The following is a 14,441-nucleotide window of genomic DNA, read 5'->3' as shown; positions in this document are numbered from 1 at the left end:
CATACATGTTAATAAAACTAATGGTATCTTATCAAATATCAAAATGTTTGAAGTCAAACTTAGAAATGCAAACAAATTCAAACTTTGCATCATATTATAAAACATCTCTAAGCTGCTCTGGAATGTATCTGAAATGGGGGTTGAAATAATAAAATAAATTAAAATGATGATGAGTATGATGTTTGAATGACTCATCAGATGGATATCAGCAGTGACACAGTGCATTTAAAAGGAACACAATTTGAGAAAGCTCTGCAGCCTGCTGGCTTATTCAACATATTAGAATGAATTTACGTGCATTTATGTTTGAATACAATTTGTATCATCTCTTCTAATGTATTAACCCTGTACACTCGCTTTCTCTGTTTCCTGATTGACCTTGATGTCGACCTGTTGATCTTAATTCAAGCTGTTTTAAAATTGCAGTTAACCTCCAGATCAGAAGCAATAACCCAACCAACATCTGAGTAAATATAAGTCCTTTAATTAGGTTATTCATAAAATGAATTTATATTAAAATACAGAATGATTACATATATAAACACTGCCATGGCTATAATGTACATTATTAAGGATTTGTTCATGACAATAAAAACAGCTACAAAAATCATAAGCGCATGAGATGATCCAATGGGGTTAACCACTTATTCATTTGTGTCAAGCATGCGACTAGGCGTGTCATGTCTTTAATATTGTGGCCACTCATGATTACAAAGAATGTGGCCACTGATCTGAGAGCAGCTCTGCATTAAAAAGGAGGAAGTGAGTTCAGTGTCACATTTTTCAGTCATTGAACCATTATACTCCAAGTCCCACATGACAGCTTTCAATCTATATTTTGCATTACGTTACCACTGGCTACAAAGTGATGTGGGTGCAACTTAATGCTAAAATGACACACAATAAAATATTGAGAGCACGAGGAGACACGATTAATATGAAGGAATTCATTTGTTTTTTGTAGGCACCTTATAGCAAAACACACCTGCCAACATGTTGGTACCCCTGCTGCCTGTGCTGCTCCCTACCCAACTGGAGAAGACGTCTGTCTGATATTGCCGTGTTGGTGTTATATCTAAAATATCATAATTAATGTTTCGCCAGGACAATAACTCTGAGGTTTACCTTTTTCCATTCTTATTAGTTTTCTGTGTCTGTTAGATTAGGTTTGGGAACGAAAACATAAAATATCCATTTAGGTTTAGGAGAACAAAAACATTTGGTCAGGTTTAGGCATAGAAAGTACTTGGTGAGGTTAAGGGAAAAAAATTGGTGTGAGTGTGGTGGTGAGTGTAGGGAACAAGAATACTTTGTTAGGTTTGGGGAACAAAAATCCTTGTTCAATTAGACTCATTCACAATATTATGCACCCGGTTGAAATAAAAATTCTACCGTGTGCATATTTTCTAACATTTTTTACAGAAGGCATAAATCTATGGCATTACAAAAAAAAACATGATTGGTCAGTTGCTATGATGGCAACACTAATAATGTTCCAGGAGCAACGTCATCGGTGGATATCAGATTGTGTGGAGAAGACACAGCCAGGAGACACAAAAGAATATTTTAAAAAAGAAAAATATTTTCTAACATGTCAGTGTTATGCTCAGATCACTTGTGTGAACAAATTCTTCATTTTCAACAACAGATTTTAGTTTTAAAATCTGTGTGCATGATTTTTTTCCCCTTCATGGCACCTATAGGATGCTGGTCAAATCTGACCACGCTCCTGTCTTTTAAGCTTCCTTGTAGCAGTTTTGCATCAATGGCAGAAGAGAATGTACTTCAGTGGAGGGCGTGGACTTCACCTTAAAATGAAATTAATTTAATTTTGATGCAGATAAAGCAGTTGTAGCTTGTATAATAAGGAGGCAATTGTATTGTGCTTTCATTTAGTATGCTCCTCTAGATGTGGGGGCAAAAGACAGTCACCTACCTTTAAATAATATTAAGTCACTTCTGGTCACTACATATGCCATCAATAGTAAGCTTAGATGGTTCAATCTCTCAGTCGACACAAAGCCAAACAGACTGAGCTTGCACGTAAACATGACTCATAAATAGCTTGGTAGCAAGTGGAAAAAATCTGTGCTATGCTAAGTTCAAGAAGAACTGGTTAATCAAGATGCACAGATAGCAGCTTTCTGTCTTTCTCCGAGTCAAGTACGCTCAAAGAGTTTAGTTAGACAAGTACACAACCTGTCTAAAAGTGCAGTCCGTTGTCAAACAAAGCGCGCCCCGATGTGTTGCAACCAACTGTCGCTATAGTAAAAGCTTCCTCACTGCATGTCAGTTCAAACATTTCAGTTCCTTCATTGGGCTGCATTGTACGGTACTTGAAATTACAATTTAATCTTACTTCATAAAAAACATCAATGTGTGTTCATGGTTGGATTCAGCTAATTCTGATTTTGTGTCACTGCCGGGAGAAAATATTTATTTGTTCCTGTCTTCCATGTGTCACAGCCTGGACAGTGTGTTAATAACGGCCTGCGTCGTCGTAGGAGGTCACATCCAGATCAAAGTAGTCCTCCAGCTTCCACTGCAGGGTCTCGAATGTGGGCCGATCCTGTTCGCTCTCCTTCCAGCAGTCCATCATGATGTCATACATGACTTTGGGGCAGCTTGGGGGGCGTGGCATCCTGTAGCCCTGGGGAACCCTCTGAACCACTTGGTAGTTGGTCATGGCTGGAAGAATCATTCAAAAGACATTACACAAAAACTGAGTTTGCAACAGACAGTAATTTTGCATTAAATGTTTACCCGGAAGGTGTTGAGACTTTCAATTACCAAAAAAGAATGGCACTTTGACTTTTCATAAAACTCTTAATACATCACATCCATTTTGGGAAATTTCTCTGTCTGAGAAACATTAATTCATGATTTATAACAAAGTTGATGAAAGGCTTACCTTGGTATGGCATCTGTCCAAATGTCATGATCTCATACAACAAAATTCCAAAGGACCAAACATCAGATTTGATACTGAACTTGTTGTCGTGTATGGCCTCTGGAGCAGTCCACTTCACTGGGAACTTAGTTCCTTCTTTAGCCTCATACACATTTTCACTCTCTTTCTAGAAACAAAATGACATACACAAGACAGACTTTAGTTTAAGAATTCAGACTTTTGCAACATGGCCAGACAAAACTGGCAAAGACTCAGCCAGTGTCTGTGTTTGTGAATTCAGTTGAGCCTCTCACTGAACTCAGCAGTCAACAGAGACTCTCGTTCTCTCTCTTCTTTTTCCTCTCTCTGCTGTACATTCATAACATACAGTGCATTTCCCTTCAAGCTACAGCCAGCAGACACTGAAGGAAATAAATATACGACAGTGGAGCTCAACTCTGTAGATTGCTGCTGCAGTTTGGTTGATAATTGACAGTGAAGATAATCCACTTTTAATTTCCAAAAATTACAAAGTCATCTATTTTCCCATTTATGGACAGCTATGAATCAGAAGTGAATATGATTGACTCTGGGTGTTTATTCCTCTAGGTGTAGCTTTGCACCTGACTCTCTCCACCCTTCCACACAACAATTAGCAAAGCTGCACAACACATACATTTCAAGCAGAATTGATTATTTTTACCTTTCACAGAGTTGGCAAACCCATTGATTCATGACTATTGAATTTGTATGTATATTCAAAACATTTGCTTTGCTTTCTGTGAGAACTAAACATGAGGCTCTATAATGTATCACAACCTAGCTCTTCAAGTCATAATCAGATAAGAGACAACATTTAAGATGAAACCATGGAACAGGAATAACTAAGTTATGCACAAACAGAACAACAAATGACAAAATATGTGTACATCAGTGGTGTCAGTAGTATAGGGTCTGTGTTGGGGGTGAGAAGGGTGTGAACACTGTCAAGTGCATAAAATGAAGAAAAGAGAACAGAGGAGGAACTAACACTGCCATCTAACCAGATGAGTGCCTGCAGGAATGGAAAGAGTTTTTAGAGTAGTTTACATTTATTACAATACTACTTTAAATGTCAAACCCACCATGAAGACCCTGGCAAGGCCAAAGTCAGCCACCTTGCAGATGTTGTTCTCACCCACCAGGACATTCCTGGCTGCCAGGTCTCTGTGGATATAGTTCTGTAGCTCCAGGAAAGCCATTCCTGATGCCACCTGGGCAGCCATCTCAATCTGGTCGGAAATCTGTAGCGTGCTACCCTTATCCTCTGTCAACAAGGTAGAAAGGCATAGCATTAGTCGCAGTCACACCATGTTTGAGGTATTATCAGTGGCAGAGAATGAAAGCCTATCAATTTAATTTGAAAAATTTGTAATTGTTTTGTTTGTGCTTCTAACTCTACAGATTTATTAACACTCCTAATGTGATGGCTCAGCGCTCTGTAGAAGAAAGTGTTTGTGTTATTACACCACCACACTATTGGCATACATACTTCATTTAAAAAAAAAAAATGCAGATCCATGAGCACAAAGATCATTTTCTCAACATTGTCTTATAAACATATACATTTTTTTTTTAAATGAAAAACTTCTCTGTATCCATTGAGATAGTGAGATTGAATGGTTACAGTAATCATAGTAAGTCATCTTATACCAGAACGAATAATCTGTCATTTTCCAAAATCTTTAGTAGTGGTAGTAGTTTTCACTTTCTTGGAACCAAATGTTGGTTCTGTGTAGTACTACAGCAGTTCTAACATGTCCAGAAGTTATCTGGACCTGAACAAAAAAATGAGCACAATATGACTAGGACTATGAAACCAGTGACCCTATTCTCTTCCTCAACATGGTCTTTACCTGTCATGTCAGGCTTGGTGCCAACAGATAAACTGGGTAAACATTAGCAAGTGTCCTTGTCTTTTGACAACAGAACAGAATGAGCAAATTCTGGACTCTTTCAACCAGTAAATTAGCCAGGAAGCCAAACTGAATGTCTGAAAAATAAAACATTACTCGGGCCTCTCCTTTCTCAGCATTCTATCTTTTCACTCAACGTATCCTTTATAAAGTATTCCATCCAATCTGAAAAAATACAAAAACTTTCAGTGGAACTCAAAGGGGAAGTGAACAGACCCTGGAAACTGTGAGGAAATGTATGTATAAGAAATTGATTTATAAGCCTGTTCTGGAAAGTTGCAACCATCAGGAAGAAGCATTGGACTCTGACCCTGTCATAAAGTAGCAGTAGATCCTAACATGTTCAGGTGAGGCTGTCTTACTCTGGAGATATTCCAGCAGGCTGCCGTTTGTCATCAGCTCTGTGATAATGTAGATGGGCTCCTCCATGGTGCACACAGCGTACAGCTGGATCAGCTTGGCATGCCGGAGCCTCTTCATGATCTGAGCCTCTCTCAGGAAGTCCTCAGCGTCCATGGAACCTGCCAGAGGTGTTCAATGATGGTATATTGACTCTTGACATGGCATTGTTTTGATGTGTGATGTCTTTAGTGATTCGCTATCGTCGGACGGGGGGGTGGGGAAGATGACACTCCTCGCCGTCAGGCGGGGGACGGACAGACACTCGCTCGTCACCCTCACCCGCTACAAAGCAGCTAACATTGAAAATGAGTATAGTGGCGCAGTGCCACCGTTTGGGGGGAACCCTGAATAGGGATGCATGATATGGATTTTATTCCAGCCAATACGATAACCGATAATTACTCGACTCTCATGACAGAGACTGATAAAATAACCAATAATAGAAACAAACATTTTCGTATTTTTAAAATAAATTGCTATCCTTTAGTATATGCACACCTGAGTGTGAGGCTTAACACAGGTGAAGCAGTTCAGCATTATGAGCACAACAGCAACATGTTTGGTTGTTCTTCTTCTCTGTTTTAATTGGCTGCTCACAAAACACCTTTAAAAGATGCATACCACCACCTATTGTGTGTAGATGCTGCACAAAAGCAATTAAGCTTTGCATTAGTGGCTGCATTCATCAGATATAATTTCTTATCTGCCAATAACCAATAATTTAGGTTTTCTATTATTGTACATCAACATTGGGACAAATGACGGCATAAAACAACATCAGAGTCACCTGATGATTGAGAAATATTTTCAGACTGACACAGAAGTTACCTGCTTTCTGCTGGACAGGTGAGACTTAAAGAATGCAACCAACCTTAATAAATATTTATCCCCAGTGCTAATGGTACAAAGCCTGAAGTATATGAATGTGTACAGTGTTTATCAGCAATACATTAGTTTGACTGAAAGCAAATGCTTCCACATAAAACGTTAAATATTAACACACTACCTTCTCAGTTTATGCCTCCCAGAGAGCTGCTGGTAAAGTAGTGTTAGCAATATATTCCAATTACTTCCTCTCTGTCTGTTGCAGTAAGACGACACATGGAGCAATAACTAACTTAGATATCTAGGGCTAGGAGTGTGCCAAAGACAGTCAAGGTATATGCTGCTAAATACTCCTAAATAATAATAATAATAATAATAATAATAATAAATAATAAATATATCTATCTATCTATCTATCTATATAATAGATACATATAGATATTGATAGATTGTGATTAGATTACACTGAAAATTGTCTAGAGGGATGACAACAACTATCCTTGTTTTTTATTTTTCTACATTGTTTCTGGTTTAACAACTTCAGTGAGAAAAGAAGGTGGCATTAGTGTACCAGGTTTTAGGGTCTTCACTGCGACTGCTGTGGTATCATTCCACAGGCCCTCGAACACCTCTCCAAACTGACCAGCTCCCAGCTTCCTCAGCAGCTTGATGGATTTGCGGTCAATCTCCCATTGGTCCACAGTGTTGTATGACAGTCCATGAGTCTGTGGAGCCTCCATCTACACAAACAGGGAGAGTCACTATTTATAATGATATGTTTGTCACTGATAGGACAATGGAACTTTATGTTTTATAGAAGGGTGAACCTACTTTCTGAAAACAAGACAACAATGGGGTGTTGAAAACAAACAGGATGTGTTGAGTTGCTAAATCCAACTGTTTTACCTTTTTGCATGGTTCAATCAGACGCACACAGAGCCCATCAGACTGTTTGGAGTAATGTTCCACCAACTCATTCAGTGTTTGAAAGGCTCTTGTCCTTGACACGAAGTAGTGACCATTCTCTTGTTTTCTCAGCTTGTAATGCTTCACCCTCCCATTGTCCAGCACTGAAAGACAAGTCAGTAATCAGTGACTGACTCAGTCAAGAACTGTATAAGTGTGGTTTCTCCATCATCTTCTATGCCCAGCATTATTTATTTGAAATGTATCCATTTCCATAGTTAAAAAAATAAAATGTGTATTTGTATTATTCCTTTGACTTCTTGATTTCATGATAGAAATATGCTTTTATTGAGAGTATTAACTGTGGTTTAAAGCAGCACTGATTGATTTTTTGGTCATTTTGGCACAATGCAACACAAGGTAAACAAAACACTGTTCCACTATGTTCACAAGCTAGTTGCTAACTTTGGCTCAGTCTCACTTCTAATGTTATCCCTTCTCTTTGAGTGCTCACTTGTCCCTCTAGGATGGTGGTTGAAAACCCCCTTATTAAATGGGGAAACCCTTTAAGACCCTCACGCGTCATCAGTAGCCATTCATTTCGTTACTGGTATTATCACAATGACATCTGACATTTATTTGATGGTTTAAGTGCATGGATGCTTGTAATTCATTCACAACTTCACGCTATCTATCAAGTCATCAAATAAAAAATAACACTGCTTCATAACTGGGCCCCTACCAGTGCTACATAGATTAATATTAGCAACACATGGGAGTGGGCCCTTGTCTGCTGCATGGCTCTAGGCAGGTAGTCTCAAAGTCCGTTGGTTAATTGAATGGGTATTCAGTTACATCGAAATAAGGTCTGTGGTTAACACAAGCTAACAAGCTGAACACTGAATTAAAAAAGTGTTTACACATCTTAAAAAAGTAATTTGCTAACAAGTGGCTAAATGATATTACAGAGGTCCTAACTTAGAGTTAACTTTTAGACTTATCAGTTCATAGTAAAGTGTGTATGGTATAGATAGTAGGAAACTTAGCGGTGTATGTTTTTTTTGCCACTGTTTCAGGCAGAATTATTTTAAGGTCATAAAATTGCCAAATTTGGGGGGCATCATGCCTGTACCCCAAATGTTTCAACAACAGCTTAGAATTTACTTTGACCTGAGGTTAGAGGCAAATGGTGAAATGAATATGTCATCAACAAGGTTTAAAGACTGACAATGGAAAGAATTTAGTTATAATGGAAAGAGCTAAGCCAGAGTGGAAAGACTAGATTAGAGGAGAGAGAGGGATAAAGTTATCTCACCAGCTTTATAGTAGTAGAGTCCTTTATCTATCTAACTTGATGACCTTGAATCCATTCATCAGTAGAGTCAATTGAGGGAATGAGTGACTCACTGAACAATGCAGGGGTGTTATTGGAAATGTGTGTTTTGTGGCAGTGAACTACACAGGTAACAGAATGCTATCCAGCTGCCTAGCTTGACTTCATATGACAAAATAATACCGATCAAGTGAAATAATACACTAGAAAAAGTTAAATATAATGTTAGTCTCACCACTTTTGTAACATTATCAAGGCATTATAGCACCAAACAGGTTCTTTAATCATTTTTGGTTTTCTAATTATTCTGTAAAAACGAGCTGGTTAGCAAACATGGGGTTAATTACTATATTTAAATCGCATTAATGTTTAATCAAGTTTATGCAGCTGACCTTTGATAAACAGTGGCCAAAAGCCAAGCCACAGTTCTGCAATTCTGTGCTAATTTATAGTCAAACAGTATCGCAGGTAGAGAAGAGTCAAAGTCAGGGAACTGACTCATTCAAAATATAAAAAGAACGTCATTTGCTCTACAAAAGTTACATAGCTGTAGTTTAATGATAAAAGCATGGATGTCTGTCTGGATGTAAGGAATGTTACCTCAAACACATAATTTCCATTACTTTGTGATGTACCATTTCAAGCCTCAACTGGCACTGTGGCCTGGGGAGGATATCAGAGCAATCGACATTACCCAAATGTTTCTAAAGAGGCAGTGCAAAGTAGGTGGTGCTGACCATAGTCATCTTGGCAATGCCTGACTCTGCCTGAATCCTGGCTAATCAAATGATCATATGAAACCTAGTTACCGGTATTTAAAAAGGCCCAGCTAGCTGGGAGCTACCAAGCTAGCTATGGCAAACAAGCTAGTTTTGGTCATATGTAAAGAGAAGCAATTTCCTCCTGAGTTTGATTGCATCGTGATTTGTGTATATAGCAGTTTATAGCAGTTTATCCATTAGAGACAGACAAGACCTTACTCTACATTAGCTACAAGATAGTACAGACGCTTGTATTCCGCCTCAAGTGGACATTTGAGGAACTGCACTTTTTGGCACTTCTGCATGCCAAACGCAGAACTGCCTTTGGCACACATTGCTGCGGCTATAGTAATGCTGTGGTAGCAACTTTTCAGTCACAAGCTAGCCATGGCCTAAGGTACATCTTCGTCATTGTCTGTTTTCCTTTACATTAGCCAACAATTTGCAAAAAACAAAATCAAACAGAAAAAACATCATACTGTATTGAATGAGACTTGGAAACTAGTGATTGAGACCATAAAACAACATGAATTTGTTATTAATATGTTATTTTCCCGTCAGCTTACATACAGTCAGATCTTTTGGGAACCGAGGAAGTCAATCACTGCTAGCCATTAGAAAGGATGCAGGTTTAAAGCAGTTATGTCCATATTTTTATAGTCAGTGGTCGAAACCTGAACCCATTTTGAGATATCTCTAATGATACACATTTATTTTAAATGTATAGTTTTATGGGAGGCATACCCCATTCCAACACACCTCCAGTAAGTAAACTGAATCAGTTATACCACTTATGGTCAATCCTGACCATCAAAACCCTAAGATTAGCAGCTGAATTTAACAAGCATATATTTTATGGCTTCAGAATTCAACTACTTGGAAAAATATTTTCTTTTGTTTCCAACCATACATAATTCCACTTGCCAATATTAATGTGTACTTCTCTTTCTAAGTAAATAAACAAGCAAAAAATACAAAATTCACATGAATGAGTGTTTGGTTTCAGAGGACAGCTTATTCATTTCATATTAAGTTGCCACTGTAAATTCTTAGCTTAGCTTACCTGAAAGGGAGAGCTCCCCTTTCTGACTTTCACAGTTTCTGATGAGGAAGGAGCCATGCTGGTTCCCTCCTGCCATCAGCATCTTCTCTGCATCCAGCCTCTTGGTGTCAGGAAAATACCATCTGCAGATCAGAATTAAAGCAAAGGAAGACGAGCTGGTCAAACATTACAAAAATATCTGGATATAAACAGCAATCTAAAAAACAGCAATTGCAAAAGAGGTCCACTGTGTTAACTGCTAATGTGATTGAACACAGAATGTTTTACTCCATCAAACATTTTTATCAACACCTAATTTTAAAGACAGAAACTGGTGATAGCTAACAAGTATTTTAGCTGTTGTTCTCATCCTCCTGTTTCAAGAAGATTTTTGTTAAAACTACAAAACACAGCTGCACAAATTAAATCCATGACCCTTTTAAAAGATACGTCTGTTAGGAACCAGTGGGCCTGGGGCTGTAAGAAAGAAACTAGGCAGGTGGGAAAGTGAAAGGTGGATGAAATATTGTTGGTTTGGTCTTTTCATGACATTTACTTGACATTAACAAAGATACAGAACTACATCTGTATTATAGGTCTTTACTATTTCAGCTCATATTGATCATATTAATCAATATGAGCTGAAATAGTAAAATTACCATAAACTTACAATTAATTAACAGAGACATTAGGAGGTGCTTAATAGTGTTGGGCAGTATCACATTAGTCAATAATATGTTAGTGACATTATTACTTTACCTAGTAAAGAGCAGTGTAAGGCATTACAACTACACAATCAGCAATCATATAACAGTTACTATATTAAGTTACACAGCATTACTGTGTTCCAAGAATGTGTTTTGTTTTTTGTCCTAGGTAGACTGTCCTACAGTTGTGTGTCTGCGCAACACACTTTGTAACATGTGACACGGCAACATGAAAGTTTTGTAAGAAACATAAAACAAAAAAAAAACACTGCTGGAAATGACTTCACAACACAAGCTGGATTTCAGAGGCGAACACAGTCGTGGAGAGACAGTAAGTGGACGAGATCTAAGGTCGTTGATAGGTAAATTTTATTGTGGAAACATAACTTATGTAAAAATAGTATATCATAAATAATGTGCAACTTTATTAGTGGGTTAGGCTGTATTAGCATAGCTTTTGTCCACAAAATATCTCTGGAGCTTCACAGCATAGCAGATTTGCAGCATTCTCCCAAACAAGTAGATGAAGACATAAAATGGGTCCCTACAGCTTACAGCATTATCCTTGAAAGCCCCTCAATCCCAAATTCATTTGAAAAGACATTATTTACAACCCTTTTTGAAATTAAATATTCATTGTTGCTGCTAATCTAAAAGCATTCGCACACACCTCGTCTGCAGTAGGTAATCAAGCTCAGCCTCCTGTCAAGGGTGTACAGAGCATCTTTTAAAAATCGATTTGTGATCCTGGGAGTTTCTGGAGATTTAGATTAAGCCAGACAGAAGTCCCCATCTACTTCAGTCATTTAGGAGGATGCTGTTTCTTCTGAAATGTTCTGTGGACTATAAAATTCTGCCTGACTTCTCATTGATATAATGCACCAATGCTTAAGGAATTGGTCAGTGTTACACTTATAAGAACAGGTAAATATAGAAAGGTAAAAAAAAAAAAAAAAACCTTTAACCTGACCTTTAAACAATTAGAGTCCCATGCTCTACTTTAGAGTGGCAACATTTGGTGCAACAAACTAGTCTGACATCATGTCTAGCAGGTTTGTCATTTACTGAAACTATGTCATAAGGGAATCAAGCTATTGTCATGTCCGGAGACTAAACAGGAAAAACCAGAGAACAGCTGTTTGGAAACTGGTTGCACTGTGATATCACGTCTAGTAGGTTATTTTTTCTTTTTCGTTATATTTTTAGTGAAAACAAAATCTGCATGGGTTACACATAGTCTAGTGTGTGAACAAGTCAAGACCTTTCCTGGTGTATTGAAGTGGCTATCTGAAACAAAACGACTTTCTAGCCATCCAGGATGACGTCAAGTTAAACAGTAGCCTACATGCGACTGTCCATGAAATACCAGCAAAGGCATTTTAATGCACTGTTGATGTTCTTTTTGTTTTCGAGCCTTTCCTTCGTGGAAATCATTAACCTGTAAGTTTATATTTCCTGGTCACAGACAATCATTAACTAGTTTAACTCAAGACTTGACTCTGCGGATATTCTTAAACACCAGTGTGAAACCTGCTGGCACACGTTTCTCCACACCAATATCAGATCGGTGGTCTTTACAGGATCGTATAAGCTTTGTCATTAGACATTCTAGAAGAGTTAAAGAGTTAGAGACCTCAGACAATATCATCAGAAACAACGTCACAGACGGATATTTGAAAAGGGAATTGTTACTCGCTTCATAAAAATGAGCAGGGATGATGGTCAAAGTTTACTTACGGTTCTGCATCAATACTCTCCACTGGTGCCACATAGTTGGCGGGGATGTATCCCTTTTTGGAGGCCGAGACCCCGGTGAGGGCTTTCGCGAGCCACCAATCACCAGCACTCTTATCTAGAGCCTCTAAAGTATCCCCGGCGTTAAAGCTCAGGTCCTCCCCAGTGCGCGCCGAGTAATCATACTGGGCGATGTAGAGCCCGGCTTTCGCCCCCTGCTGCGTCGGTCCAGCTCGTTTGGAAGGAAAGTCTGGCTCTGCGCTTTTAGCTCCGGGATTTTCAAGAACAGTGGCAGCTTTCTCCTCACGCCTCGTCGCATCCCCGCGTTCGTTCGGCTTTTTAAAAAATGCCAGAAAAGTCTGCCAACACGATGACAACCTCTCTTGGATCTCCATGATACAGTTGTCAATCACAGCAACATGTTGTGCCACGAATACAGACGGAAATGTGATTTGAGGAAATCCCCTCTCCTCGCTCAGTATCCGCGCTCAATTAAGTCAGGAGTCATAATAACAATCCGGACTCACACACGCAGCAGTGGTCCTTGAACTCAGCACACACCTAGCTAACACAGCACACCGAGGGAAGCGACTGACTGCAACGTCAACGTGAAGTGTCCTCGGAGACATTTGGTCGGGAGTCCACGGTCCATGTCCCCGCGTGCCAACCTCCTCCACCTGCTGAGGAATGGGGAGCGGCCCGGCCCGTGACGTCATGTGCCCTCAGGCGGCCATATTGAAGGAAAGCACCTGTGTGCAGCTGAGCGAGGTCTGGAAGAACGAGTCATGATTTTCCCCTGACATACATTTGTCAGTGATTTACTATAGATGCCGGTTTCTGCAAGACATATTAAAAGTATCGTAGGACTGACCATAAAAAAATGAATAAATAAATAAATAAATAAAACGAGCTGGTGTGTAAAATACGTGTGCCAACTAAGTAAAAGTTATGGGATAGTAAGAGGGAACACAACTCTCAAAGCTATTATTATTATTATTATTATTATTATTATTATTATTATTAAAAAATGAAATAATAATAATGATCAGAATCAGAATAAGTAAATCAAATAGAGAATGAAAGAAGCAGGTCTCATCAAATTAATTTGTGCAGAATGAACAAATAGAATGCTTTGACATATATATTTTATCATTCACAATCAACAGAAATTTAATTTGCAGGGTTAAGCTTTGAAGTATCTGAATTTGTGTATAAAGAATGTACTTAATGACAGTTAAATATTGATTGAAAAAAATCAAATTTCTGAATTTTTGCAGAAATTCTAAATAATCCTCTTGGACTGTGGCCAGTCCTGCATGTCAGTCCAGTTGCACTGATTCACAATGAAACAACATATGTTCCAGACTTTCAATTGCACTTTCAAAAAACAGTTATTCACATCAAAGTTAAACCTCAGTCTCAATGATCGTTTGTTGGATAAATCTCATTTAAGATTTTGACGCTGACCTATTTCACCTTAGGAGGGAAAGGGAATAAAATGTATCTCCATATAATCTTAACCTCATCAGCTTCGAATTTCTTGAGAACATAATGTATTTCGATTGGGTTAGGGAAACATTCTTGTACCAGAATATTTCTAATTACTTGTTAGTGCATTTACTGTCACACAAATTGATTCCCTCTTAAAGGGATATTCCGGTGTAAGTTTAATCCATGGTCTAACACACCTTGACACCGAGTACGACCCCCCCCTCGAGAGATAAAGTTTGCAGACCGCACAACAACAATACACTGCTGTAAATGGATCCAAGTATAAATCACCATCAAAAAGCCACAAATAATGCTCAGAACAGCACCAAACTTCAGCAACATTAGAAACAGGGTCTCAGCACATATTTCGAGGCATCAAACATTTGATATCATTG

At 38.5% G+C, this 14,441-nt stretch overlaps 1 protein-coding gene across 1 annotated transcript; it reads right to left on the bottom strand.

The window, feature by feature from the left end:
* Positions 1–464: 464 nt before the first annotated feature.
* frk (fyn-related Src family tyrosine kinase) lies at positions 465–13,391 on the bottom strand. Its single transcript, XM_037086465.1, has 8 exons — positions 12,559–13,391; positions 10,136–10,257; positions 6,979–7,142; positions 6,644–6,812; positions 5,208–5,366; positions 4,015–4,196; positions 2,912–3,077; positions 465–2,688 (listed from the first exon to the last, which is right to left on the bottom strand). Exons 1-8 carry the CDS (start codon positions 12,948–12,950, stop codon positions 2,480–2,482), a joined length of 1,563 nt encoding a protein of 520 aa, XP_036942360.1. The 5' UTR covers positions 12,951–13,391; the 3' UTR covers positions 465–2,479.
* Between the last annotated feature and the right edge of the window lie 1,050 nt (positions 13,392–14,441).

The sequence above is a fragment of the Acanthopagrus latus genome, chromosome 22 (genome assembly GCF_904848185.1).
Source record: "Acanthopagrus latus isolate v.2019 chromosome 22, fAcaLat1.1, whole genome shotgun sequence".
NCBI classification, from domain to species: Eukaryota; Metazoa; Chordata; class Actinopteri; order Spariformes; family Sparidae; genus Acanthopagrus; species Acanthopagrus latus.
The sequence above is the reverse complement of the archived record's forward strand: the minus strand, read 5'-3'. Positions and strand labels throughout refer to the sequence as shown.